The sequence below is a fragment of the Phytophthora infestans genome, genomic scaffold (genome assembly GCF_000142945.1).
Source record: "Phytophthora infestans T30-4 supercont1.9 genomic scaffold, whole genome shotgun sequence".
Taxonomy (NCBI): Eukaryota; Oomycota; class Peronosporomycetes; order Peronosporales; family Peronosporaceae; genus Phytophthora; species Phytophthora infestans.
This window is the reverse complement of record NW_003303750.1, coordinates 3,752,994-3,779,275: the sequence shown is the minus strand read 5'-3', so window position 1 is coordinate 3,779,275 and position 26,282 is coordinate 3,752,994. Positions and strand designations below refer to the sequence as shown.

Below are 26,282 nucleotides of genomic sequence, written 5' to 3'. Positions count from 1 at the left end.
GCAGCGAAGGAGACGGCTGCAAAGACCTCGCGAGCGCCAGCTAAAACCTGGAGTGGTGTGGTGGCAGCATCAAAGGAGGCGGATGAGGAAGCGGGGTGAGCAAAGGCGAAGGAGGCGGAGCCTGTGATTTCTACGTATGACGGCGAAGAAGTGGAGAGTGTATTGGCAGACTTGGTGACAGTGGTCGGGTCTACGGAGGGGCTCGCGACGCCAACTCGTATTCTTTGACAGGGCTGCCGCCACTGCGCTACCTGCTGTGGTTTTATCTCGCTCTGCAACGCGCGAACGACCTGCAGTACAAATTTCCGGGAAGTGGCATTCTCCAAAACGACGCCTCAGAAGAGGTAATTATTATGTCTACCAGACCCAACATAAGCATAGTTGTGGTGTCATTTGCTCAACAAACTAATCAGCATAACATTTTTTCGTAACACATGAAGGAGCCATCTAGCGACGAAGACGGAAGAGACGCAGCACATGTTGCACCTGTGGCCCCAGCGTGTGTTGTCGATGGAGATCCGAATATGATGGCGGCAAGAGCTGAAGAATGCACGGGGCTGAATTCGGATGAAGACCCTGATCTTCAAGAGAAGCCGGAGAAGGATGACGACGCCAGCTATGACGACGATAGCGTGGATGATTGGGATGGTGATTGGGATCTCGGTAATCTAACGGATGAAGATTCCGATGGCGTCCCTGAAGAGCTTCCGGAATCGATTTGGTCAAGTGTAGCCAAATACAAGGGCGCGATTTGAAGCTTTGGTTGGGAGTACGGTACGTTATGCTGCTTGTATTCTACATAAGAAAATTGATTTGGATTAATTGTCAACTTTTGTACATCGTACCCTGGTGTACGACTGTTTGTAGATACTGCCAAATTTGGACCAGACCCAGAATACAAGGATCTCTACAGTGACGCTTTTGGGCCAAGTGACAGCATTATCGAAGTTGGCGACGACCCGATAACCTTGATGTTCTATTTCATGCCGCCAAAATGGTGAAGGCAAATTGCTGTAGAAAGCAACCGCTATCATGCTCAAACGATACTACGGCGTGCGCGGACGATTCGATCGCAGCGTCTGCAAGATGGAGAAGCTGAGGAAATTGGTGAAATTTGTCGACGACTTGCCGGTGTTTCGGATATTGAGCCCTGGGAGATTCTCAGAGCTATGGCTTTGTTGGTGGCACGGATGCTAGTACCTATTCGGAAGGGCATTGCAGCACATTGATCTACAAAAAGAGTGGGTGCTCTTCCTGCTAATCGCTTTGGGCTCTACATGTCGAAGAATTGCTTCTTCCACATTATGGGCTACATACATCTGTCCAACAACAATTCTCCCCAAGCCAAGGTGGATTGAGCGTGTAAAAACTAGACCCGTTGTTGATGTGCTTCAACGCACGTTTGCTCGCGACTACACAGCGCCTCCGGTCATTAGTTCTGACAAGGCAACGCTGCCTTCTCGCTCACGCTATAATCCAACTCGCCAGTACAACAAGGACAAGCCCCACAAGTGGGGCCACCAATATATTCATCGCAGCCTGTGCCAAGACGATTTACTGCATGAGGTTCGTATTTAGCAGCAAGCTCAGGCTTGCTGCTTTTTTTGGGGGTCTAAGTCCTTATGTTGGATGTGGGTAACATAAGTATTTTATTAGTATTTATTACGCTAACTTCTGTTTATTTTTTTTTAATTTTTGCAGAATTGAGATTTACTGCGGTTCTAAAACACACCTCCAAACACCAGTCCCGGCCGACAACAACAGCGGAGAAGCGGCCGTGCTCAGAAACATGAACGCACTGTGTCCACCTTCGTCGAAGTCGCCGTGGCGTTTGGTGGACACAGACCGCTTTTAAACCTCTGTGAGGCTCGCATTGAGATGTATCACCGCCGGCTATACCTCATCGGCACCATTCAAACAGATCGATCAGGTTACGCCCGTGGGGTGATTACAAAGAAAAAACCCAAAACAGTGAACGAGCGCAAAGTGTCGATCCCACCTCAGGGGACCACATTGCTTGCCCAAAGTAAGCAATTTTCAATGCTGACAGCAGCAATGTGGATGGATCGCAATCCGGTCTACATGCTGTCTACTGGGGGCAGCAGAGCGTCAGACACACTCAGTGAGTATGCGTCTATTTATTTATTTGCATTGTATAAGCTAACCAACTACTGATATGTCGTCACAGTGAGGCCTGTACATGGAGAGATGCGTGCAGTGCCTGCACCCGGTCTTATTCGGGACTACCATCGATGGATGGGCGGCGTCGACGTTCCCGACCAGCTGCGAATGCAGCGATACAGCGTACAGCTCGCATACAAGATCCGCAAGTACTACATAACTCGTTTGTTGGCCTTTTCGACATGGCGCTCGTGAATGCCTTTATTGTACATCGACACTACCGGAAGGTAAAGATGAAGAACCCGCCCAAACATTCGGCCTTCTTTGAAGCGCGGATGGAGCAACTGCTTGCAGTCGACGATCAAGAAGCTTTCGAGCAAATTGAGGTACGTCATTATGCTGACTGGTCAACACAAGAATCGCATTGGCCAGTGCCGTTTCCAACTTAATGTCGTTATGTTGGTACCTTGTAGCAAGCGACATCAGCAAAGGAGCAAAACGCGGCATCACCAGCAAGGTGTGAGTCTGCACCGTGTGGCCAAAGAGACGAAGGGGCTACTGAAACAGAAGACGGGCATCATCTGGAAGAGAACCCGGACACGGTGGACTGTGACCAGGGCATCAAGAGGCGACACCGCTCATGCAAGGTCTGCGCTGTGTATAAGTCCAAGCCAAAGAAATACACAAAGTACTTCTGTCCTGAATGTTCCTCCGGAAGCCGACGGTTCGTCGCACTCTAAGCTACATCCCTATATGTCTACCTAACACACTTCTTTGACTTGTAAATATCTCTGTAGTATTGCCCGAGCGCCGAGGGAGAAAACCTGTTTCCAGATATGGTACGAAGACTGGGGAAATGGCAACGCCATATCGCGCACGCTGCTACAGGAGCACACGCTCCGCAACCGCCCGCCTCCGACTCACCCAGGCAAAAAGCGCGCTCGTACCGCGCAGGATGGACGTGGCGACTCGCGCGGCGATGTAGACGGTAGTGCGGCTTTGTACGGTCGCGAGTGTAGCTAAAAAAAACGAGCGCGCAGTCGAAAAATAGGAGTAGAATGTAAGGTCATACATGTCAGTAAGCTGATGGGGAAAGCATGCAATCAAATGAAACACATTTCTTCTGCTGCTTTGATTGGTTCGCAGCTCTGACTCCACAAGTGCTGCACGTGTGCAGCACTCAGAAAAAGGGTTCACTCAGTAAAAAGGGCATCTCTTATGTTTATATATCAACATTAGCGCTGAAAATGGTTCGATTCGTTCAGCATAAAGCGCATTACGTTGTACATGGCGGTTTTCTTTCAACCATGCAATCCAGTTCTTCTCCCTTGACCCTCCCGCCAAAAATCGAACTTAAACACGACACATAGAATTTACAATATATTCTTATGTTGGACCTCCAACATAAGGATAAAAATATACCCCTGATTTTTTTGGCCGGGAACTAAGGAATTAAAACTGACCTGGAAACTTTTCAGGTCAGCTTTTCCTACTGTTTCCCAATTGACCAATCATATCGTAATTTATATTATACTATTATAGCCGACTGCGCGACAAAGAATATATTGTTCCTTACAAAGTTATGGCCAATCTGAACTTTTAAAGGCTGGTCCTAAGCAAGGGTGGGTAGGGTTAAAGGTGGGGTTTGAGGACGATCTGGAGTTGAATTGCTAAGCCAGGCCACTAAATAAATGATATTTGACCAATAACACTGTTTGATTTTGCCGACTATGATCCAATAATACTTGATTGTGGAGGTCCTGCTCCGATTTGGTCTACAAGGTACCTTTTAACAAATTAAGGGTTGAATGGCCAGTATTTACCGGCCATTTACCCTTACGTAAGGTATTCACAACAGATTGATTTAAAATCAAATACAGACATACGCTGGCGAGGCATTGCCTTGCCGTATGTCTACAATATTGAAATCAGCGTAGTTGCCGGTGTACTGGGCGTCTCGGCCAAAAGCCTTCGGAGATGGTACCATCTCTTCAAGGCAACAGGAAATGTCGACGACACCCCAAAGAATGAGCGGTCATCTAAATGGCCGATTGAAGTGCAACAATTTGTTCGCGATTATGTAAAGCAACACCCCTGCTTCTACTTCCATGAGCTGCGTGAGGTATTAAAAGAGAAGTTTTCAACACAATATCGCTGTTCCGATTCGACAATTTGTCGTGCTTTACGGTTCGATTTGGGGTTAACGCGAGAAGTGCTGACTAAAAGAGCTCGTGAAAGTATCCTAAAAGAGCGCCAAGAGTTTGTGAACAGGCTGTTGCCTTTCTACAGCGCGGCCAGATCAAATCGTGTTTGACAATGAAACTTCAAAGGATGGAACGTAGTGTACAATATCAATTTTGTGACTGCTACATCTTACCTTGTTAATTTGTTGTATGGCTTTGCTATGGTTTAGGTCCTCCCTGAGAAAACACGCGTGGTCCGCGCACGGAGACCCAGCGATTGTGTCCATTCCATTTTCCCTCGGAAAGCGAATCTCAGTTCTTGCTGAGCTCGACGCTGAAGGATTTTATGCGTGGGGTACAACCGAGGATACTTTCACCCGGCAGACGTTCCACGAGACTTTCAAGTTGAAAATTCTACCATTCCTCAATCCGTGGCCTTTACCGAGATCAATTGTCGCTTTAAACAACGCCAAAATTCACATGTACGAAGAATGTTAAGAACTTATTCACGGTATCGGTGCACTGTTATTTTTTCCGCCGCCGTATTCACCTGACTTAAATCCTATAGAAGTCGGATTTTCTCTTCTAAAACGATGAATCCAACGCCACGCAAATATGGCGTTCCGTGAAAATCCTCTTGCGGTCCTCAATGTCGCGCTGTAGTTTTGCACTAGACATTCTGAGGAAGTTGGACAAAATTTGTACGGCCACTGTGGGTACGATGGGAACAAACTCAGTATAGAAATTAGTGAGTGTTAATACTATTCATGTATTCGTACTGAAAACATCGTACTCTACCTCTACTACGCTCCTTAGAGTTGATCGTTAAGGTGATCGATATCATCCATGTCTTCTGCAGGAGCGGGAGTCTCAAAATCTACCGGGTCACGGAGCGGAGGGCAAAGGCTGTAGGCCGGTAAATCGAGAATTTCCTGGCGATATCCAACACGAACTTGCACTTGGATCACTGCACCTTGAATTTTGATCCTGAGCATTCTGAAATTCATGTCAGCGGTTGCTTGAGTTGTATCTTGATTCGTCTCCATTTCCTGCGAAAGCTGATCAATGTTCCGAAGTTGTCGAAATGTTGTGTTATCAGGAACTTGTAGTGGAGCGTCAGCTGGAAGTCGAGCTTGCATTGTTGCCATGTACAGCTGTGAACTTGCTCTTGGATTCGATTCTCGGTTGCTCTACGAATAGTGTTGGCTCTTGGCTCTGGTGCTCTTGGAACATAAACAAAACTCATTAATACAAAATCAGACTGACCGTGTAGGCGAAGGCGAGCTAATTCCCAAGATCTGGCGGCGCGGCTGGAGAAAATTTCCTCGTCCAACCTGAGTAATTCACGTAGTGGGGCGTGCTTGGTGGGCTTGAGATAGACGCTGAAGTCATCCTGCCAATCGTTTGGCAGACGACGAATGAATTCGGTTGCTACTTAGTCCTTGAATAGCCTAAAGCCACGTTCAATCTGAAAGGAGAAGTCGATGGGCTAGGTCTTGTTTCGGCACGAAGTGAGAGGATCGCTGTTCTTGATGGTAACGCGGCAGATTAGAATTGCTGGTAGTGGCAGCGACATTGTAAAACTAAAAGTGAGCCTTTAAGCCAAAGGATGCCAGGGCGTGGGAGAATACTCACGGTAGAGCTCGACATAATTTAGGAGATCATGTCGAAACGGGATGTTATTTTGCCAAATGTCATAAGATGTGGACACAATCTGTTTCGGTTTTGTTAATCTGTCTTATAATTTGTATTAAATCCATGATCTGTATATTTGCAATAAAGTAGGGATTTAGCCAATCGAGAACGTTTATGCCCAGAGAATTATCCCATCTGCCATCCGCCGAACGCCGATTGAACAGAACCTCCAAGTGGTGCGATTATTCCCGGAAATCCTATCCCGACTTATCCATATGAGACTCATACCCGAAGGGATGTGGCGTGCCGACCCAAACCCTTGGTTATGTCTCCGATTCGACGAAGGACTTGCACACACTTACCTCAAGCATCGAGCTCCCTGCAGACATGAGAATTGAACTCACGCCACCTGTTAACTGACGGGCTAATCAAACGCATGCAAACCAGTTGCCCAGAATGCATACTAATATTTTAATGAAATTTTGTCAAATCTGGTCAAATATGTCTTTGATTGGCATCGCCGTTTGGTTTCGTCAAAGGGTTAGGCTAAAATTTAGTCGGAAGCACCCGATCAGATAGGAGGGCTTCCGTAAGGACCATCCTCCTACGTAGGACCACAAAACTGAGAGCGTTTTGGCAGTAAGGCACAATAACACTCCTGGTTTTGTCCATGTCTAAAAGCCTATTAATACCTAGAGGTAGTGGCTGCAATTCCGACAGGAGTAGCCAATCATCATCTGCAATTGATTGCATGTGGCGCGAGAGCGCCGATCGCTGTGTGTATTAATAATGGGGCTCCTTTAGAGATGACTCAAACATGCACCGCGACAAATCTTATGAACACATGAAAATTTGTAAAATGTTTAACAGCCATGTTCCAAAAAACTTATAAGGTCGATGGCCAGTTTAGGGTAAATAGACGATGCCCCTACATAAATTGCAATAACTCAGCAAATATCTGATCGATTGAAAAACTGCGAGTACCTATCGAGTGTTCGCGATGTCAGCATCCCCGAAAGCGAGCGGATTTCGTTGCGCCTATTTACCGAAACCCCATACACGTTATGGATAGTGGGTTACAATAGTAAGACCCAGCTATATTTTATCGTGTATTTAACAGAGTCGGTACAGCGCCCCACCCCTAGGGTCTTCATTTCTCGATATCGTGTATCAGGTATACTAACATGTCTGCACTGTACGCGATAACGCTAATATCGTGATCTGAGTGAACCAAGACAACACAACATTTGTACAAAAACACATCTAGCGGGGAGTGACGGGTCATATTTTTGTCGATATTTAGAAAAGGATTCCACATGGCGATCTGCGCAAAAAAACATATATTCAAATCAAGTTACTTTTGAAGCCGGAACATGTGCTCTGACGACGATCTCACTAGATGCCGTCATCGTTGGTGTGTGGCCGCCATCCCGAACGACCCTGAGAGGAAACACTTCCGATTTCAGCTCTAGACTGCGACTCCGAGTCGCTGGCATCAGAGCCACCGTCACTTGCAGCGTGTGCGGGCTTCCGGGCTCGAAGTTTGCGCTTGCGTCCTGATTGAGGGATCATAGTCCCATTTTTCCAGTGTTTATGCCAGATATCCCAGCACGAAGTAGGTTCGCCTTTGCTGCAATGCTTCACCTTGTTGCAGAGGAATACGCGTGCGGCTAACTCGTGTCTTGATGTTGTTTTCAGCTTACATTCAGCACAGTAGAATGTCGTTTCCCCTCCTCGAGACGTGGCAGCGCCTTTTAGCACCGAACAAACCTTGCACGCACGCTGCCTACGCTTTCTCGTCTTATCGGAGTTTCCTTTGCGCCACTCGTCGGCCTGTACAGGCATGTGCGCCGCTCGAGCTTGTCGTGCCCGCGTTGGCGTCGCGTGATGCCCGCGGTGGCGAAGAAGCTGCACCCAATCTTCCGGTAGCAGCTGACAGAGCTGTAGATGAAGCGTCTTCAGAAAAGTCACGTGGGAAACCCTTGGCTTCCCGGTTGCCGCGCGATGGTAATTGTGCACGATGAAAGCATTGATGATAGCCATGTCTATCAGTCCCAGAAAGAGAGATTTGTAGTACTTCTTGTAGCGCCGAGCCAATTGCAGTGAATACCTAATAATACGTACAATACATGTTAAAACGATGACTTCAACGTGTATATACAGGATATGAATACTTGCCGTTGTAGACGTAACCGGTCGTGAACGTCGACTCCGCCCATGAAAGTCTGATAGTCTTTAACGATCCGTGGACACATCAACTCTGTCTGATCTCCAGCTACTGGATTCCTAAACACGATACGGTCTGGTACTGCACTTCCTCCAGCAGCAAGCAGATACACCGCTTGATTATCCCACCAACGGACGGCCTTGATCGATGGCACCTTTTGGAGGGTGGCTACGTCATACGTTCCTTTGACGATCTGTGCTGGTCGCTTCTTTGATTCCTTCCTGCCGTTTTTAGTCTTCTTTGGTAGAATTGCTTTGCACAGCCCCTTTCTGTTCGTCATTATTGTGCCCAAACTGTAGAAGTTCATGGTCAGCAGCTGCATAGCCAGCGCGACAGAGGTGTAAAACCTGTCGGTGACTATGAGACGTCGCTCAGTTGGTCCGTTTACGCCAAAGACTTGACGTAAGTTCCGTACGACTGCGGCAGGTCCCGATTTTTCATCACTGGGTGTGCTACTGTCTTGCATTTGTTGCTTTCCACAATAGACTTCAAACCTGTAATATACACAATAGTTCAAAAGATTTTAGCACGCCGAAGACACGATAAGGTAGCTTTGAAACCAAAAAAAAAAGAGCGTGCCCGAAGGCACGCTCTTTTCCTTACCTGATGCAGTATGCAGACTTGGAACAGCACAGCATAAAAAGCTTTGTGCCCCAGCGATGGGGCTTGTTCCATATGAAGATTCTCATCTTGTTGAACGGAGACGTACACGGAAGCATCGCTTCGTCAAACGCCATTATTGGAGGTGGGATGAAACTTGCCTGAAATGTTTCTTGCAGCACGTCAATCACCGGGCGGAGTTTCCAAGCTCGATCGGTATGCGCTCTTGCGTCAGCATTGCTGCTAAAATGGAGATTCCGCGAGATATGATAGAAGCGATCTCTAGTCATAAATGCGTTAAAACAGCCACGAGGTATAGCACCTTCATCTGTAGTCTTCCAATGGTTATCAAACCTCTCTTTGTTGGGAGCTATCGTTCTTGCAATAAGTAATCCAAGAAAAATAGCAATTTCTCGTCCTGAAATGTCCTTCGTGTTCAGCAGCTTAGTCTTTATGATATCCGGAGATGAGACATGGAAATCAGGCCTTTTCAGCTTCCTATCTAGCTGCTTGGCGTGTAGACTCTCCACTCGCGCGTCCAGGTTCTCCATAAAGTAGTCGTTACTAGCACCCGCAATTCTTTCTAGTAAGTACGGCGGGACGAACTGAAAAATGCACCAATTGGGGTCTCGGCAGCGCTCAACGCTGCAGCTGTTGGTCCATGTTCACCGCGAAATGAATCCGGATAGTCAATATTTGCCCAATCATCGCGACGCACGTCGTAGGGTTCATCCATGTATGGGTAAGGCGTCTGATTGTGTACTGGAGACCACCCGTTCTCCTTCATGTCGGCTAAAACATCAGCCTTGAGGTTGCCACGTGCAATCTCGTGAACACCACCTACTTCTTCAAGTAGAGACGCATCAATGGAAGCTCAGGTGGGACGACATCTTCATCTTCAATGCTGGGATCAGGCTCAGCGAGCTCAGCTCATCATTCATCGTGCGTACACAGAGAATCCTCCCCCCTCCTCGTCCGAATCAAGACTTGCAAAGACATACTTGTCATCGCCGGGCGTTAGAATGTTAGGATCGTCTGTTAAAATATACATGATAGTTGTTATTATCATGTATGTGTATCATGTATACATAGGAATTGTATATCGTGTACATACACGTTTGAACCTACCAGATAAAGACGAACAGAAAAACGCAGCGTTCGATGCCGCGTCCACGCGATCGCCGTCTGCGGACTGTTGCACATTTGTGGGGCTTTGCGGAGAGTCGTTAGAGTCATCTGACTCATGTGAAGACCCAAACAGCTCGTACAGATTGCGCCTTGAAGTGGTTGGCACAGCTGGAAAAATACAACGTTGAAAAGAGTTAGCTACAACACCTTCGAATTGTATGGATGGCACAGTAAACGTACCGGGTGTGTCTGGACTTGACGAAAATAAAGCATCGATATCGTCGTCAGCTTCGTGCGGCGAAGTAGTAATTAGAGGTGCACTGGAGTGAGATTGCATTGGAGAGCTGGGGTGCGTCTGTTGTCGTACTGGGGTGGTTGAGAGTGGCTCTTCACGCACTGTACTAACTGCATAATACACGATAGTGTTAGACAGGTACGGTGTAATGTACAGGCGTTGTAATATATACCTATTGGAGGTGTAGTAGCGTCATCAGGTGGAGTGGCTCCATCATCTTGCCTCGAGGATGCGTGTGTGGCGTCGTCGGTCTGTCGTTCATCTTCCTTTTGCCTCGCAAGCTCATCTATACACGCGTCAACGGTTAGGCTCAGGTTTTCAATACATCATTAGAATAAACAACTTACCGAGGTCTAGTCGATCCAAATACGACATCAGCTCCTTCTCCCCTACAAAGAAGTCTATTCCGCGCACGTCTGTCTTGCTTTTACCGGGCTTCAGATAGGTGTGGTCATTTGAGAGGCCTGTAGGAGGCTTGGAAGACCAGCCTTCCTGCCGTAGTTCCTTCCACCGGGCCCGAAACCCCGACATCTGACTGGGAGCGGGAGTTTTCTGAAATGAGCGCCAAAATGAGTGACGTTGAAAATCCCTGCAGTTTCTTATATTGATTTGGCGTGAACCACATATCGCTGAGTTGCCTCTAAACTTTTATTTTATGAAAAATTGTGCAATGCACCGCCTGCGCACACCGCACCAGGAAGGATGGGGATCAGGCTTCACATACCTATCCCTCTTTGGCTTAGCGTTTGTATGACCGTATACAAAAACAAGGTGAAAAACAAGCAGATCATTCATGCACCATTTATCGTGTATTATACAGGATAAGCCCTCCCTACGAAACGTGTATAATACAGGCCGTCGCTTTGGGGGGGTTAACATTTGTTCAACAACAAGTTGGAAAAATCACCTTTCACTACAAAATCAGCTCGTAAAACAAGGGAGTGCTCTCAGATTTAAGGGCAATCGTAGGACACAGGTAGCATTCGTTTTATTTATAAAGGTACTACAGGTCCTAGATTTTGGAAGTTTTGGGGGTCTGAATTACTTGAAGTACGTATATCTACGGATTATTTAGTAGAGAGCGGTCGAGCAGGTCGTATCGTTTCTAAGATGGAAATTGTAGCCCCAGGATTTACCGTGGACTCAATGGAGAGTGAGCTCGATTAAGCCTCTAGAAAAGTAGACGCGTCTGCCCAAGCAAGCGTTTACATCTTTCTAAAAAGGCACATTTGCAAAACGTTGTCATCATCGCATGCGGAAAGCGTGACCAAGAAGAAATTTGCCAAGCTTCTTGCTTTATCGTTTAAGAGCTTGAGCAATCCTTGGCAAACATCCAATCAACTACCTGCGCTCCATGGAGAGGCAAATAAAGGAGGCGGCAGGAACACATTTGTTTTGTAATGATACGGCCGCAGGCCTCGTGCTTTCGATTTTAACTGGCTGAAAACACAAACATCAAGCTCCGCCAATGGCCATTCACCGGGTCTCTCGCATAGCAAACATGTCAAGCAAATCGAATTTGAGTATGTGGTCAAGGCAGCACATCTCAGAACCGGAACGCGCTCTCATTGTAGTGGTATTTCTTGTTCTTGCCTGCATGCAACAGTGCCGTCGTCACGTGGTAGAAACTACGTCGCTTTCTAGGGCCTTGGCCTTGATGTACAACAACAACGTCTTGTCATGACCAACGTGAGCCCTGTATACCTCGCGGAGGGCATGCACCAGAATCGTCTGCGCTACATTTCACTTGTCAAAGTCTATGAAACGCATCCGACTGATGGCAGACGTTGACCCAAATCATTCCTCAATTGCGCTGGTACAGGCAGCGTTTGAGGGCGGACTGCTGAGAGTAGGCCGTAAGCAATGTTCGTCTATATTCATATATTAAGGATCGACGGTACATACTACAACTGCGGTGGTTTACTAATGGTGCTGGTTGCTCGACATCAAGTGATTCAAGAAGCCTAGTCACCGCGTCTTTGCGTGTTCAAATTCCTTAGTAAGTTTCTGCCAAATAACGGCTTTAGCCCAATACGTCCGTCAGCAGCTTTTTCAAATTGTTGGCCAATGAAGAGATCGGGCACGGAGAGGCATGAGCTCCAGGCCCTATCAGCGATGAAGAGGCACAGCAGATCTGCATAGATTGCGGGGCATGCTGTTTAAACCGCGGATGGAGCTGGCACGTGCCCACCACTGCATGATCGCTAAGAATGAACGGAGACACATGAGGAGTTAGTTCATGCCAGAGTTTTGTTTGTATTCCTTTCATGAATAAACGTCATCATCGGAAGAAAACCACGGGTATCGCGACAGGATACTAGCTTCAACAAAAGCGATAACTACGTACACTACGATACATGTTGCATACGAACAATTACGGTGACACCCCTCATATTGCTACATACTATCCATGATATTATCAGTTAGATTAACCACCTTTAAAAGTTAAAACACCAGTCAGCATAATTGCACGAATCAACCGCAGGGCTAAGAGATCCCCCGTTGAACAAGGGTGCCAAAAAGCTCTCGTAACAGCTCAGCTTCTCACGCAGCGAACAACCCTGAGCACAGTTTCTTACACTTCGCAACCGAAATGAGACTTCAGAGAGGTCGAAATTCTTGACTCAAATTGGGCCCATTGACAGCGTAGATAGTCTCCGACTCCTCCCTTTCCGTCTTATCACGTGACCAGAGCACATCAAGAACCTGAAGTTACCCCTTTGTCGATTATAGATAGTCGAGACACGATCCCAGGCTAATAATGTTTACAAAATACTGAGTCTCTAGCATCATACTTACCTTGCTTAAAAGTATTCTAGTGATCTTCACTGTCTCTTCATAATTTTTTACTATCACTGTCAGAATCACCTGCACTTCAAATAGCATGTCAACAAACGCTACACGATATATTCAGTTTAGCGTCGTGCTCGATATCATGAGTCATCTCTGAGCCGCTATGAAACTTAGCTCGCATCAATACAAATGATGGTAATGGCACTTACCCTCTTGTTCTGCCTGTTTAATCTTCTAAGTAACTAAAGATTGATCACCTCTCATACCAAACTCAATGAAAGCTAAAACAAATCCATTTTGTACATTTTAATGCATTTAGCGCGCTGATTCAGCGCGCACAAGCCGGTGGAGCGTTCACTATTCATTTTGGACAAGCCACAAACGGTAAGCACGAAAGTAGTTCAGACTGTCGACGAAATAGGTGTTACATGTACTAGCCTCTACATTGTGCTCTTATTTATCGCTTGATCACTGTACATGGCGTAATGTACGGTTTGTCCCTAGCTGTCCCAGGGACAAACATGCGAGGGTTTCTGATAGATAACAGTGCCATAATCGGGCCCTCTTCAGGTTATAACTCCGAGGTGGCACTGACCAGGATCCGGGGGCAGCATCATTAGCAAAATCAACGTGTAAGCCTCTCGTTATTGTAGTGACAACGGAGATTAGGTTAAACTGGTAGAAGTTACAGTACGCCGCGTCAGCTATCTGCTTATGCACCACCCAGATGATCAAGTACGGCAACGAAGCTGGTGCCACGGTATTCTCCAGGGCATGGGAAATATACGATCTTCAATTAAACTACAAAAATGTATTTTGATTCACAACTCACTTTGTCCTTTCAGCGCAAAATTTGAGCTATACACGGATCGATTTCAGATTCAGAATTTGTCCGGTGTAGAAATCATGAGCTGCTATCGATGGCTAATTAACAATCACAGCCCACTTGACATCCTCAACTCGAGTAAAATCAGCAGTTTTTGTCCTGCGTTGTTACAGCTGCGCAGCACGCTTTTGGTTGACCCTTTTTGAAAAAAAAAGAATTTAATTCAAAAAGAAGCTTAATACGAACTAATTGCAATACAAGCTATATTATTTTACACGGAGATAGTTATTACTGACATTTGGATACTATAAAGTATACTAGTATGGCAGCATCCTCACGGCAATTGGTCGCCACGGTTGCTAAGGGGCCAATACCGAAAAATTTATTATAAAAAACTTTTGGGCACCGCCCCCCAAGCATCATATGCAAATACATAGGTTGAAGCACAACAACAATTTTTTTTCATTTTCAAAAGCTACAGTTGACAGGACCTTGTTGCTGCCAGTTGCGTCGCTACAGAGGAGGTAACTGTGTACTGCTGGTGCGGTGAACGTCCTGATACGACAGCACTCACGCTATGTTATGCTGTCAAGATCTTAGCTGTGCCAAATGCCGAAGAAGGTCCACGCTAGGGGCTCACAACCAGAAAGAAGCCTCAGTGGTCTGGGGTTCAGACCAATGCAAGTATCCTGGTTATTGTCGCAACAAGAGGGCATTCAAGAGAAATGGAGAACGCCACTGGCTCTGCGCTGAACATCGCGATCATCAGAATACTATGCAGCGTGATCGCTACCGGAAAACTACTAAGAAGGATGGCAAGAAGGAAACAAAGAAGAAAACTACGGCAATCAAAAAACGGAAGATCCAGAGTTCTACGTCTTTGAGCACCCAAAAAAAAGGGATCAACTCCTGCATCTACGGCTTCGATTGAAGATTCCTGTTCAAGCACAAGCCGTGATAACGTAGCTGTGGAGCATGTCGAGCTGGATGTACCTGCGGTGAGCAACGCTCAGCGACCACGTGCTGTCGAAGGTGTTAAGATAAAATCATCAGGGCAATCAATCCGTGAAGACGAGAATGCAGGTTCTGCCCTAGGCGGGGAGGTTTCGACGCATCGTGAACATTCGCCTTGCCTGTGCCACAACTCTCCTTTGGTGCAGTCTTCCCAAATGATCTACATGCTAGTTCCGCTACAGATTGGGGCATCATTGCCGTTATGCACGGCTCAGCAACAGTCTATGATGCCGGCCTCTGTGATGGTTGCACCAGGAAGTTTAGGTGGTGCTACTGCAGTCTCTCAAGTTCAGCATGTAATGCTACCGGTATCTCAAGTCCAGAATAACGTCACCTCATCCCAGCGCGCCTATGTTGTGTCTGCGCCACCAGCTCCAACAAGTACGTACTCGCCGCTTTTTCTTTGAAGATCATCATGTAAGCGGCTACGTCAACTAACTGTGGAATGGCTTTGTTGCATTAGAGCAGGGTGGTGAAACTGACGCTGGCAATACGGTCAGTATTTGAGGCATGGGAGCTTACTACGTGTTCTTCGCGTGCTGTGATATGCTCTTACGATTTTTAAAGTACTACGAACACAATAATTCATAGGAATAAAAATTATTTTGATTCAAGGTGAATATTGTTCTACAGACGGTTTGTCTAAAATTGACGTAAACTTGCACTTCATACAGGCAAACTTGCCCTTTTTTTTGCAGGAAAGAGCAAACCAAGCAGAGCTCTTACATACATGTAGTAAAACTCTATTTCGAGTTGAAAATCACATTTTCATTAATTGCCCAGCGATATTATGTATTCTTGCCGATACTGCAAATACAACGAGTCATAGCCCCGTTAATACGCAGACTCCAGTAGTTGATACAGTGCGAATGAACGCTTGTGGATGCACTGGTTACATTGTTTAAACTTTTTTTGTTTGGTGACGTTACATTGACGCCACTTAGTTAGACTAACGACTTCATAGTTTTATTTGAATCTTCACTCAATTTCCATGTCCTGTTCGTGTCGTAGCCCTTGTTTGCCAGCAGTCACGATCAACCCGAAGAGCTTAGTTTTACTTAAGTCCTTCGAAGTACAGCACTAGAATCTTGCTTCCACCCAGGTATGCGCAGCCATCATTACTGCAGCAATATTACATTGCTTTATCGGAGTCCCTAAAACAAAGCATGTTAAAAAGCCTCGTTGCTGTCCAGAATCACAAGCTTTCTCACCTCTTGTAGTTCTCGGGGCGACAAAGTTGTCTTTTTCTATTGCGTTGCGCTACGAGCTGTTTTGGCGCCTCGAAAGCCATTTTTCGTAGTTTTCACCTTCCTATCATCTTGGTGTGATGGTGTTGTTGTGGGCTTGCGCCACCGCTTTCATTCTGTCTACCACCGACGAAGCAGCTAGCGTCGTTTGGGCGACAGCTTTTAAAACACGCTGCTCCTCACTTCGGAAAATTGCTAATTGCTCGGGAGTAGCTGTGAGTCGTTCTAGTGTCAGTGGCTGTGTAACAACTATTAAATTTCGATGTGTTATACGTGAAAGGGCTACGTATGCCTACGAAATGTTTGGAATTGCATTAGAGTGAAAAACCACACACGAGCATGTAAGCCCTTGTACCTTATGCACTGTCATAGCATAAGCCAATCGAAGCGGAATTCCCCTTCGAACAACGCGAAGATCACTGGATGCCTTTCCCCAAGAAACGTCTTTTGGTGGTATTGGAACGATATTTGGTACTTCATCTAGTACGGAAGGACCGATATACGGGTCTGTGACTTGAACGAGCACGATGGGTAGATCGCTTCCCGACACAAAAAGTAAAGTCATAAACGATAGCATTTGTACCATTGCACAGACCTGCAGCTTGGGTAATGTTGTAGGTAAGTGTTATAGGTGCACCAACACACAGTTTTAACCTGTTAGGCACCACTCTGTCATGATCAGCGTTAGCTGTTTGAGCGTCTGTTAGAAGTGCGCGAACGGTTCCAGCAGGTATGTCTCGTTTTGTCGTTAAACGTTTTTGTTGAACGAAGTGCTGCGAAGTTAAATGCACAATCGGTACATGAGCTGATACTATACTGTGATCGTTGGCGTCATTAACATCTATATTTTTGTATGCAATATGTTTGGCATTAGCCATCCACTTAGGTTTTCCAACAAATTGCACTGAACGGGAGTTGAAGAGATCAATGTCATCCTGGGCTGGCGATTTTTTACGTAGACGACGAAGAGCGCTAAACCAGTCAGGATCTAAAGCTCCTCTATTTTGACTAGTTAGCATACACACCGTTTCAATACTATCCCATATTTCTTTCCCACGTCGCTGAACCTGGTTTGAAATCTTTTGAAGGGGTGTTGATAGTGAAGTTGGGACAACGGGGTCTAATTGAGCAGAATCTCCAGTAAAGTACACATCTCTTCCACCAAAAAGCTCGTTTGAGTTGCTTGGCCATATTTCTCTCATTCTTTTATCAATCCAATATAACATGCCGCAGGATATCATACTAAACTCATCAATAATAACTAGATGTACGTCTTTATATTCTTCCTGCAATCGTTTCAGCTTTGTTGGGCCCGTTTTCGAGTCCGTTAGAGATTTGTAGGGAATTGAGAATGAGGACTTTGAAAACGATGAAAATGAGAAAGCTGAGCACAGTGTCATTCCTTTTATGTTAAATGCAGCAGTTCCTTGATGAGCTAGGAGTAGTACCCGTTTTGATTTCCGTCTCGTAGCTTTATGTTCACCAAATACGTTGTGCATGTCCTTCACTATATGGCGAATTAGCCAGCTTTTCCCAGAGCCACCTTCACCGTTTATAATCATTTGGAGAGGCTTACACTTAGATTTATCCAGCATACATGTAACCGTCTTCTCGATTGTTCCATTGCAATTGCAAACGGAATCCACTGCGATTCAGCCATTTTTTCGGTATTAACTAGATTTTTGTTATCCGAAGTAGGGTATTGATAGTGCGATTTCAAATTTCCAGTTTGACAAAAACTGGTTCCTAGTGATCGAGATTCTTTTTTCTCCTTCACCCATGGCTTTAGTGATCCCAATCTTCCTTGCATGTCCTCATCTTGCTACAACTGCTTCAGATCTCGAATCACTTGACCGCTGCAGCTTCTGCAGCTGAAAGAACACCTCCGTTGACCATTGCAAGTTGCTACTCTGAGATAATGATTGGCTATCAGATTCATTCAAAACGTCACGAGCTTTATCAATGATGGCAGACGTGTAGGTGTGTTTGGCTTTCCACTCCATCGGTTTATTTTGGTTTACTGAGGTTTCTACCGCACCCATGGGTTCTGGTTCTAGCATTTCTCCATCAGTATTCGATACAAACACATACTCAGACGGAGGCAGGGCAGTTATACTTGATTCGCTACGAGCGGATTTTATTAAATCTAATTGATACTGCCGAGCTAACTTGGCATTTGATTCGTGTTTCAACTCTGCATCCAGCAGCGAATTTTGAGCTTGAAAAAAGCGTGCTATTGCTTCATCATCGGTTGTGGGAAGCTCCTCTAACGTCCGCCATGGAACATACAAAAATACTTCGGAGAAACAGAAAGTGGGGTTCGACGAATCGGGTCGTATCCAGGGTGTCTTTTGCACAACCGTGGCTTTCTTGCGTTTCTTGATCCACCCTTCACCGTTCATACACTCGTACAGATCATCGGAGGATGCTACTTTACGTATCGACTCAATCGTTTCGAAAGTCTCTACAAATGTTGCTAAAGTCATAGCGTTAAAATGATCATTGTCCGGGCGATTCATGTACGCTTTCTCGATAGGCTCAATTCGAATAGTCTCGATCTCTGGTGTACTTGCTAAGGCAACAAGGTCGTCTAGGTTTTGCGGCTCAACGCGATAGTAACCGGTACTGTGACGCATCACCTTGACTTTGGTGATTGAGCGGGATTTACTATGCATTGGTAGATTGCGAAGGAGAATGTATATAGCTTCCGGTGCACCAACCTCGCGAACCGCGAGAGTCGCATTTGCTACTCGCTTCAGAATCGAATGATAGGGAAGATTTGAGTCACTCCGTTGTATAGCTTTTGCAATCACTCGCCTGAATCGAAGTGTATCTGGCTCTGCTTTGCTTACATACGCTCCTGCGTATTCAGCAGCTCCGTAGGAGTTTCCAATTAGTTGCAGGTCCATATTAGCACGCCAACACGAAAGGAGATGCGGTAAATAATTGTTAATAGTGGACACCTCACGTTGTAAGTGGATTTTCAAGGAAGGTGTGCCATCTGAACTCGTTTTCGTTTTAATACAGTTCTAGGTTGTAAACTCTTGGGGAATCCAAAACGACATTCGTTGCCTTTCTTCCTACAAGTAGAACCTGCGTGGCATTCATGCTGCTGCACACGCTGAACAAGTCTGGCCAAATCACAATTCCACTCTTTGTTACCATAATGTGGTGGTCTTAAGGCCAGAATGTCACTTTCACTGGCAGTACAAGCAGAGCATGGGCACGAACTAAGCTCCGAGAGCGTCTTCGTTAGGACTGATATGTGTTTATCTACAAAATCAGCTAGTTCGGCCCGTCCATCATCCGTCTCTGATAGTTTTAAAACGTCAGGTGCATCTTTCACCCACAGCAAGCAATGTATGTGAGGAGAGCCTCGTTGCTGAAATTCTACACGCCAGAAGTGATCTACAATTTCGCCTAAAGGTTTAGACCTCCCGCATAAAATGTTATCGAAGAATGCTTGAAATCTTCTGTTAAAGTGACGGGCACTAATGTCTGGGTTCTCATTTAGATACCTCCTTCGTTCATTAAACGAGAGCTGTCTGCACTCTTCCAGTGTCAATGCAGGATTGCATGCTCGAGCGAAATTTGGCCAAATCGTATCCGCTGCGCTCAGTGTTAAAAAGAAAGTAGGCCATTTCGTTGGCAATACTCGATTTCCTATCATTGACATTAGGTCTTCTCGTACGTTCGACCAGTATAGTCCACTACCTCTCACAACTTTAAAGTAAGGTTTTAAGGATTTCAAAACGTTCATAGCGGCACTAAGTTCTTCCTTTTCGTTACTGGAGCGGCTTTCTCCTTGTGTTCTTCCACAACCGGCTAATTCCATTGCCTCGGCACGTGTTTCAGAATAGCGAATTCGTCGAACTAAACCGTCAATTTGACGGCGTTGAATTAGATTCATGCAGAAAAATTTAAAATTGCCGTGGATAACATAGCGCCGGTCGTGCCACTTCATCAAGTGAGCACAATATTCGGCTAGATTGTACTCGTGATGTCTAGTTTCGAATTCCAGAGGGTGATAACCACCCAAACCGTCTGGAAATAAAGTAGGAAAGCAACATTGCATTAGTTGTTTCGTTTTGTACTCATCAATAGTATGAGTTCTACGGTGCATATTTCCAATCGGGATTTAGTTTCTAAAGAATCGGCTCCTATCGAATTATAAAATATGATCCATTTCAGTTTGATCGTCTTGGTTAACTTCTAATTCAAATGACTCAGTCACATTTTCAAGAATATCCGTTTCATTTTCACTGCCATTCGAACTCGTAGTAGTAGTAGCTAGATGACTCTGTTTTCCCTCAGATTCACTCTCATTTCGGACACCGGAACAAGTTTGGCCAGTCATACAGTGAGTATCTGGATTAAGTTTTTGACAAACGTCGTCTTCACTCGGCCCCTCAACACCGTTGCTACTAGGCCCACAGTTTTGCTTTTCCCTGTTTAGTTGGCTTACCGATCCTCGTAATTCGCTGACATCATCATCCGTGATGGGTATACTTGGTATTTCCTGGTTGATGTTTTGATCGAGTTCCCTAAGATTATCTTCTGAAATTTGAATGTGCTCATAAAGCGGGTTATTCGCTATCAGCCAGCACAAGGCGCGCCTCACCAAATCTGGCCGCACACGAAAATAGTTCGTTGTATTATCCGATTGTGATTTAAGTAACACAACTCCACATTCTTTCAGTGGTCGAGGAAGTTCTTTTACCATTTTAGCCGGCTCGTTCCAGTAGTTGACTGCATTTCCGCGAGTAAATTCTTGGCCATCTCTGTATTGATTTACGCACGTAGTGAAGGAAATACCTAGTCCAACCAGCCTTGACTCTATTCGATTCAATTCAGCCAGTTCAGTCGGAACTGTTCCGATCCTAAAGCCACTACTCCGGCAAAATTTTGGTGTTTTTCGTGTCGTCAGCGATCTATTACATCTATCACACAGCCATATCATTGTTTTATTGTTGCTACAGCCACCAGCTAGTAGCCTGTCACGAACGCATTCATTAGAAGCATCGCCTGCAAGCCCTTCGGGAACTATTTCACATTCTCCTTCAGCGTTGCACAGAGGTGAAAAGAATATTGATTTGGGGTCGAATAGTTTTAACTTTGAATTATACGCATTCGCAACCTCTCCGCAACTTCCGCACACTCGAGTCAAGGGTGCGTCAATGGCGTCGAAGAAATCTGCAATAGTGAAATGACAAGAGCTAGTCACTGTCCGTAACAGTTTATACCAGTCTTGTTGCATACCTTTGTTGTCGTTCACATGATTGGCAGCCTCATTAGCATCAAGGAGACGGTCTTTACGCTTCCGACGCTTGCTCTGGGGGAGACTTTGAGAGTCTAAATTCCTCCGCTTTGTTTCTTCGTGCCGTGTTAATCGAGCATTCATTTGCTCAGTTTCTACCTCGTTGAGTCTTTCGGCGTGTTGATTAGGTGTGTGTTGTTGGGTGGTCCCTATACGAGTCGCTATTCGACGTATAACGCGTAGTGCTGCTTTGGCTTGCTTGGCCGCTTTCATAGCTCGCGTCTTCTTGGTAGCACGAACCATTGCGACTCAAATCGTTTAATGACTTGGAGTCAAATATTTCGACTCGAAATTAGGACAGGCTACTTCACCTGTGTTCGTTGAAGTAAATGTACGTTGATGCTACAGATCGAAAAGTGCGTAGGGTACCACGGTACGCCCATGGTTCCATATTGATCTTATAGTCGTAAAAGATTTCATTTTTCAAGGGCGCATCTTCCTCCTTGTTTTCTTCCTTATTGTACATATTTAAACTACTCTACAGCAACAATAACATAAAATATCAGCAATGAAAAAAACTACATTTACTCCCAACCTCCAACTGCCCTTCAAAGTGCTCGTAAGCCGTAGTAACATACACGTTATATTATATTATAAGCCCGTGTAAATTCGATCTACAATTAAATTTACCTCAGCAAATACGTCGATATGTAGCAGCTACGGCGGAAGTTAAAAATCAAATGCAAAAGCAGCAGTTGTACATTAACTAAAACAATACTAACGTTATTTCCTGAACTGGGTCAACTCACATGAATCCTGTGCAATTTGTAGATCCGCAAAAGCATTGCTTTTGATTCTAGAAAAAAAAACAGTTAGAGTTTCGAGTAGGGACCATTAACAGCAGGCACTTAGCTTGCCTGATCTCGTACAAACGCCCTTCCGTACTTGATGGTAATTTCTTCTCCCTTGTTAATAGCGGTGACGGAAAATATTCCACAACAGGTCTCACCACCGACCTCCCAGCGCTCCACAACACAATTTGGCGAGCAACTATGGTTCGCAAATCGGGCGATTCCTCCAATGAAGCGTGCATGAATCACCTCATTTGTATTCACAGCTAAACCATACGTATGGGGGGAGCGCCGACTTTCCTACAAAGCATAGTACCAGATTAAGTAAAATCACAAACTACAACCACCTAAACGGTATCTTACCTTTTCTTCACGTTCCCGATACATCGCTCGACTTATCACCTCGCCTACGTACTGAGCTATCAACGTATCACGCTCGATTGGCATGTCCGCCATCAAAGAGATGCATTTGCCAGGTAGGGACGCCAGCGATAGTTCTGCATGTCTGCCACGTTGCATTCGTTGGTTCCCACATTTGTAGTTTGATGCGCAGTGGCCTTCCACACACTCTGTTTGTGTCTATAAAATTCATTAGTCGCGTACTTGTCCAGGCAAACAAGTCAGAAATTGCCAATTTCACGCACAGCTTGATTTTCACAATTTGAAACACATGTCAAAGTCCAGTCAGCACGAGGCTGACACTTACAGTATGATATGTCCAGCTAGGCAAATATCAAAACGTATAGGAATTAGTACTCTAAGTTAAATGTAAAGTGTCATCTTTCACATTACCGTGGGTCTGTTACGAGGTCTACACACGTATACATTTTGCGCCACGTCTTCATACTCCGCAAATGCTTGCAACACGGAACGTTCTCGGTACACCTAGTATTTATTGTCAGAAATTCTGGTCAATTGGGCTACAAACATTCACCACATACTTGATTTGGACCTTGCCTCACGCGCGTATGTTGGTTTTCACCCCCGCCTCGAAGAAAGAACTCGTCCAGCTTGAGCTGTTTCATTGCAGGACCCGTGGATCTGCCCTGACGTAATCCAAATCTTATATGACGGCTCTCATTCCAGTATAACTGCTCTTTTGATCCCTCACATTCTAGATCTGGTGCCACCCCTTTGGAGCTGCTACCAGGATCTTTGTGAGCAAATTTTAAATCTATTGGCGCTTTATCACACCTAAAACTACTACTTCAATTTCAATTCAAACATCGCATATCATCACAGCGAATACCAAAGTAAACTATTTTTTTTGTATTCATTACACTCGTTTGTGGTTAAAAGCTGCCTTCTATTTGGTGGTTATTGTGCTATTATTCATTACACTACGAACCTATGAAGGCAAATTAGTTTGTAAATGCTAACCGCAGCTCTCAATACAACAACTTTGCTAATTTTCACGAAATATAAAATTGGGCAGTTGCTACTGCACGTTTCGCACCTGGCTGTTGTTCAGGTGTGGCGCTTGCTGCGCTTCGCCACTGTTGGATGATTTTCCTCGCTCTTGCTCTCCGATGCCATCACCACATCATTGTCAGTCGGGATGGCACTCATCGCACTCGTGTTGTCTTCCGCTTCGTAAGCCTTGGTTTTTAAGTGTTGTGGTGAGATCTCACAGGCCACCTTGCGTTTTTTCAGTGGTGGTTCGACCTCGAAAATCTTGTACTTGTTACCGAGCTCGTACTGAACGCTCCCCTTTGCAATATCAGCATAGAAACCAACGCCATCGGCATGGGAAAATTTGTACACGGCACCAGGTTCAAACTTAATATTGCGCTTGCCATTGACACACTTCGTCGGTTTGGCATCCCACACCGTCACTTGAGCCAGATACGGTTTGCGCTTCAGAGGTGTCAAGTCGGCTAGGGCATTTGCTGTCGGCTCGAACACTTCCCGTTGCGCGGCGTCGACTAGCGTAACACGAGTTCCATGGTCACCGCGAAGTCGTTCCGATTGAAGGCAGCACATGCTGAGCGTAACGCTTACATCAGCAGTTGGGTGCGACGCCAAAATGAATTCTCTAAACTCCGCCACAGTTGAGAATTGGTTCAACGTTTCTTCTTCCTTCTGCTTTAGGACGTCGTTCTTGATAGCTTCTAGCAGATTCATAGTTGTATGTGGTGAAATTGTGCGATGGCGTTGCTTCGTCGCTAGCAAAACTAAAAGTGAGCACTGCCGGCACGAATCATCCGTCCCATTCAAGATACCCACGTCCTACTGCCATTGTACGCGGCGGATAAGGTAAAATAATGCTATATTCGAACAAACCAAAAGGGTGACTATAATTAATTTGCAAACAAACTCTTTCATTGTGATATTACACACATTTCCTCCTCGCCAATTACTTAAGTTCTGTAAACCACTCTGGCTTGAAGTCTACGAGCAACTTCACAAATTCTGACAAATTCTCGTAATTTTTAAAGCATTCCCGCACCAAATATTACTGGAATTTTGGCTCGATCGTTCGAAGCGAAACGTCAACGTATCCAAGAGATGTGATACAACTTCGTTTAGCCATTGCATCTTCAACAAATCTATAAGCTGATTCATTAGCGAACGTATCCGAAGAAATGCTATTCAAAACGCCATCACTATCACAACCGCTTCTTCCATTATCTTAGACTTTATTTGTGTAGCCCACTTGCATGACACTGTCCAGTACTCGATGTCCATCGTCATTGCCTAGCACAGATACCATACATACGAGATCACTGCATTATTAATGAATTTGAAGTTGGGGCATTAATTATGAGTCCATATTACATTTTGCGACTCCTTCTAGATCTACCAGCCAACCTTCAACCGACAGCACCGTCGTGCCACACCGCACGCATCCTCACCAACGTTTCTAGATATACAGTCACTTCACTTGATCCACGTAATGGTTTCCAGCTCCAAACCTGGTACATTGTGTCTATTTGCCAATTTTACACCGTTTACATTTATTTTGACGCCCCTAATCTATCTAGTTTGTTAGTACGATGCCTTCCTACATTTTTATAGTAAAATTGAGTTTGATTCCTACTCATTAGCCTTCAAACCCTGCGCGCATTCTAGTTATTGAACCATCAACGTATCCAAGAGATGCGATACGACTTCATTTAGCCATTGATTCCGCTACTGCAACTTCAACATATCCATTAGCTGATTTACCAACGAACGTATCCGAAGAAGTCATTAGCCTCCAAATCCTGCACGATTATATAGTTATATATTTTTTTAATTTTGATCTACTTCATAAATTCCATATCTACAATTTCATGCTACAACTGTGCTTACTTCCTCCCACACTCATGTCTACAGTAGCTCCAATTAGTATTAATTAAATTCATAGTATTTCGTTGCAACAACTCTGTTATATTATCCTTTAACTGAAAAGAAGAATACCATATAGTAATTGCTGATGCACCAGCAACATGGTCTGATCGTTTCCCCGAGTCTTCATCATTAACGCCATCACGCTGTTGCTGTCGGTCAAGTTGATTCTTGTAGCTGCTGTATGACCCTCACCAAGACGTGCGCTTTTTGAGGGGAGGCGCAATCTCTCTGATCTTATCCAAGTTGCCATACTCGTACTGAATACTGCCCTTCGCGATGTCATCGTACAATCCGACATACTCGACTTGATTAAGAACGTACATAGCTCCAACGTGAAACACAATGTTTGAATCGCCAGCGAAAGCGTTCGACATCTTTGAATCCCAAACAGTCACCTGCACCACATCGCGTTTGTCTTGATAGCCTATACAATCATCAACTGCCTTCAAGGCTGTGTTGACTTCCACACATCTCCTTCCGTCGACCAAGACTACACGAGTAGCGTTAGTACCTTCAAGACGCTCCACGTGAAGGCAACACATTCTCAGTGTCACGCAGATATCAACTGCAGGGTGTGTCATTGTGATGAATTCACGAAAGTCTCTTACGCTTGAAAACATGTTGACAGCTTCCTCTTCCATTTGTTTCAAAACGGCCCCGCGAATGGAATCCAAGAAATCCATTGTGACTTGATACAGCTAAATCAAAAGTGACAGACGCAAATCCGAAAGTTAAATAAGCCAACTTCAACCCCAGTAAGGAAACTGTTCAC

General features: G+C 45.2%; 3 protein-coding genes across 3 annotated transcripts; all 3 read right to left on the bottom strand.

The window, feature by feature from the left end:
* Positions 1-5,116: 5,116 nt before the first annotated feature.
* Positions 5,117-6,328, bottom strand: PITG_06125 (uncharacterized protein; the record flags this gene model as incomplete). Its single annotated transcript, XM_002998260.1, has 3 exons — positions 5,117-5,291; positions 5,639-5,697; positions 6,302-6,328. The coding sequence occupies 3 exons, from the start codon at positions 6,326-6,328 to the stop codon at positions 5,117-5,119; spliced, it is 261 nt and encodes an 86-aa protein (XP_002998306.1).
* A 14,000-nt stretch (positions 6,329-20,328) lies between these two features.
* On the bottom strand, positions 20,329-23,202 carry PITG_06123 (uncharacterized protein; the record flags this gene model as incomplete). Its single annotated transcript, XM_002998259.1, has 8 exons — positions 20,329-20,359; positions 20,535-20,626; positions 20,790-20,818; positions 21,329-21,421; positions 21,756-21,864; positions 22,541-22,756; positions 22,970-23,062; positions 23,119-23,202. The coding sequence occupies 8 exons, from the start codon at positions 23,200-23,202 to the stop codon at positions 20,329-20,331; spliced, it is 747 nt and encodes a 248-aa protein (XP_002998305.1).
* A 442-nt stretch (positions 23,203-23,644) lies between these two features.
* Positions 23,645-24,301, bottom strand: PITG_06122 (uncharacterized protein; the record flags this gene model as incomplete). Its single annotated transcript, XM_002998258.1, has 3 exons — positions 23,645-23,695; positions 23,816-24,073; positions 24,173-24,301. 3 exons carry the CDS (start codon positions 24,299-24,301, stop codon positions 23,645-23,647), a joined length of 438 nt encoding a protein of 145 aa, XP_002998304.1.
* Positions 24,302-26,282: the final 1,981 nt, after the last annotated feature.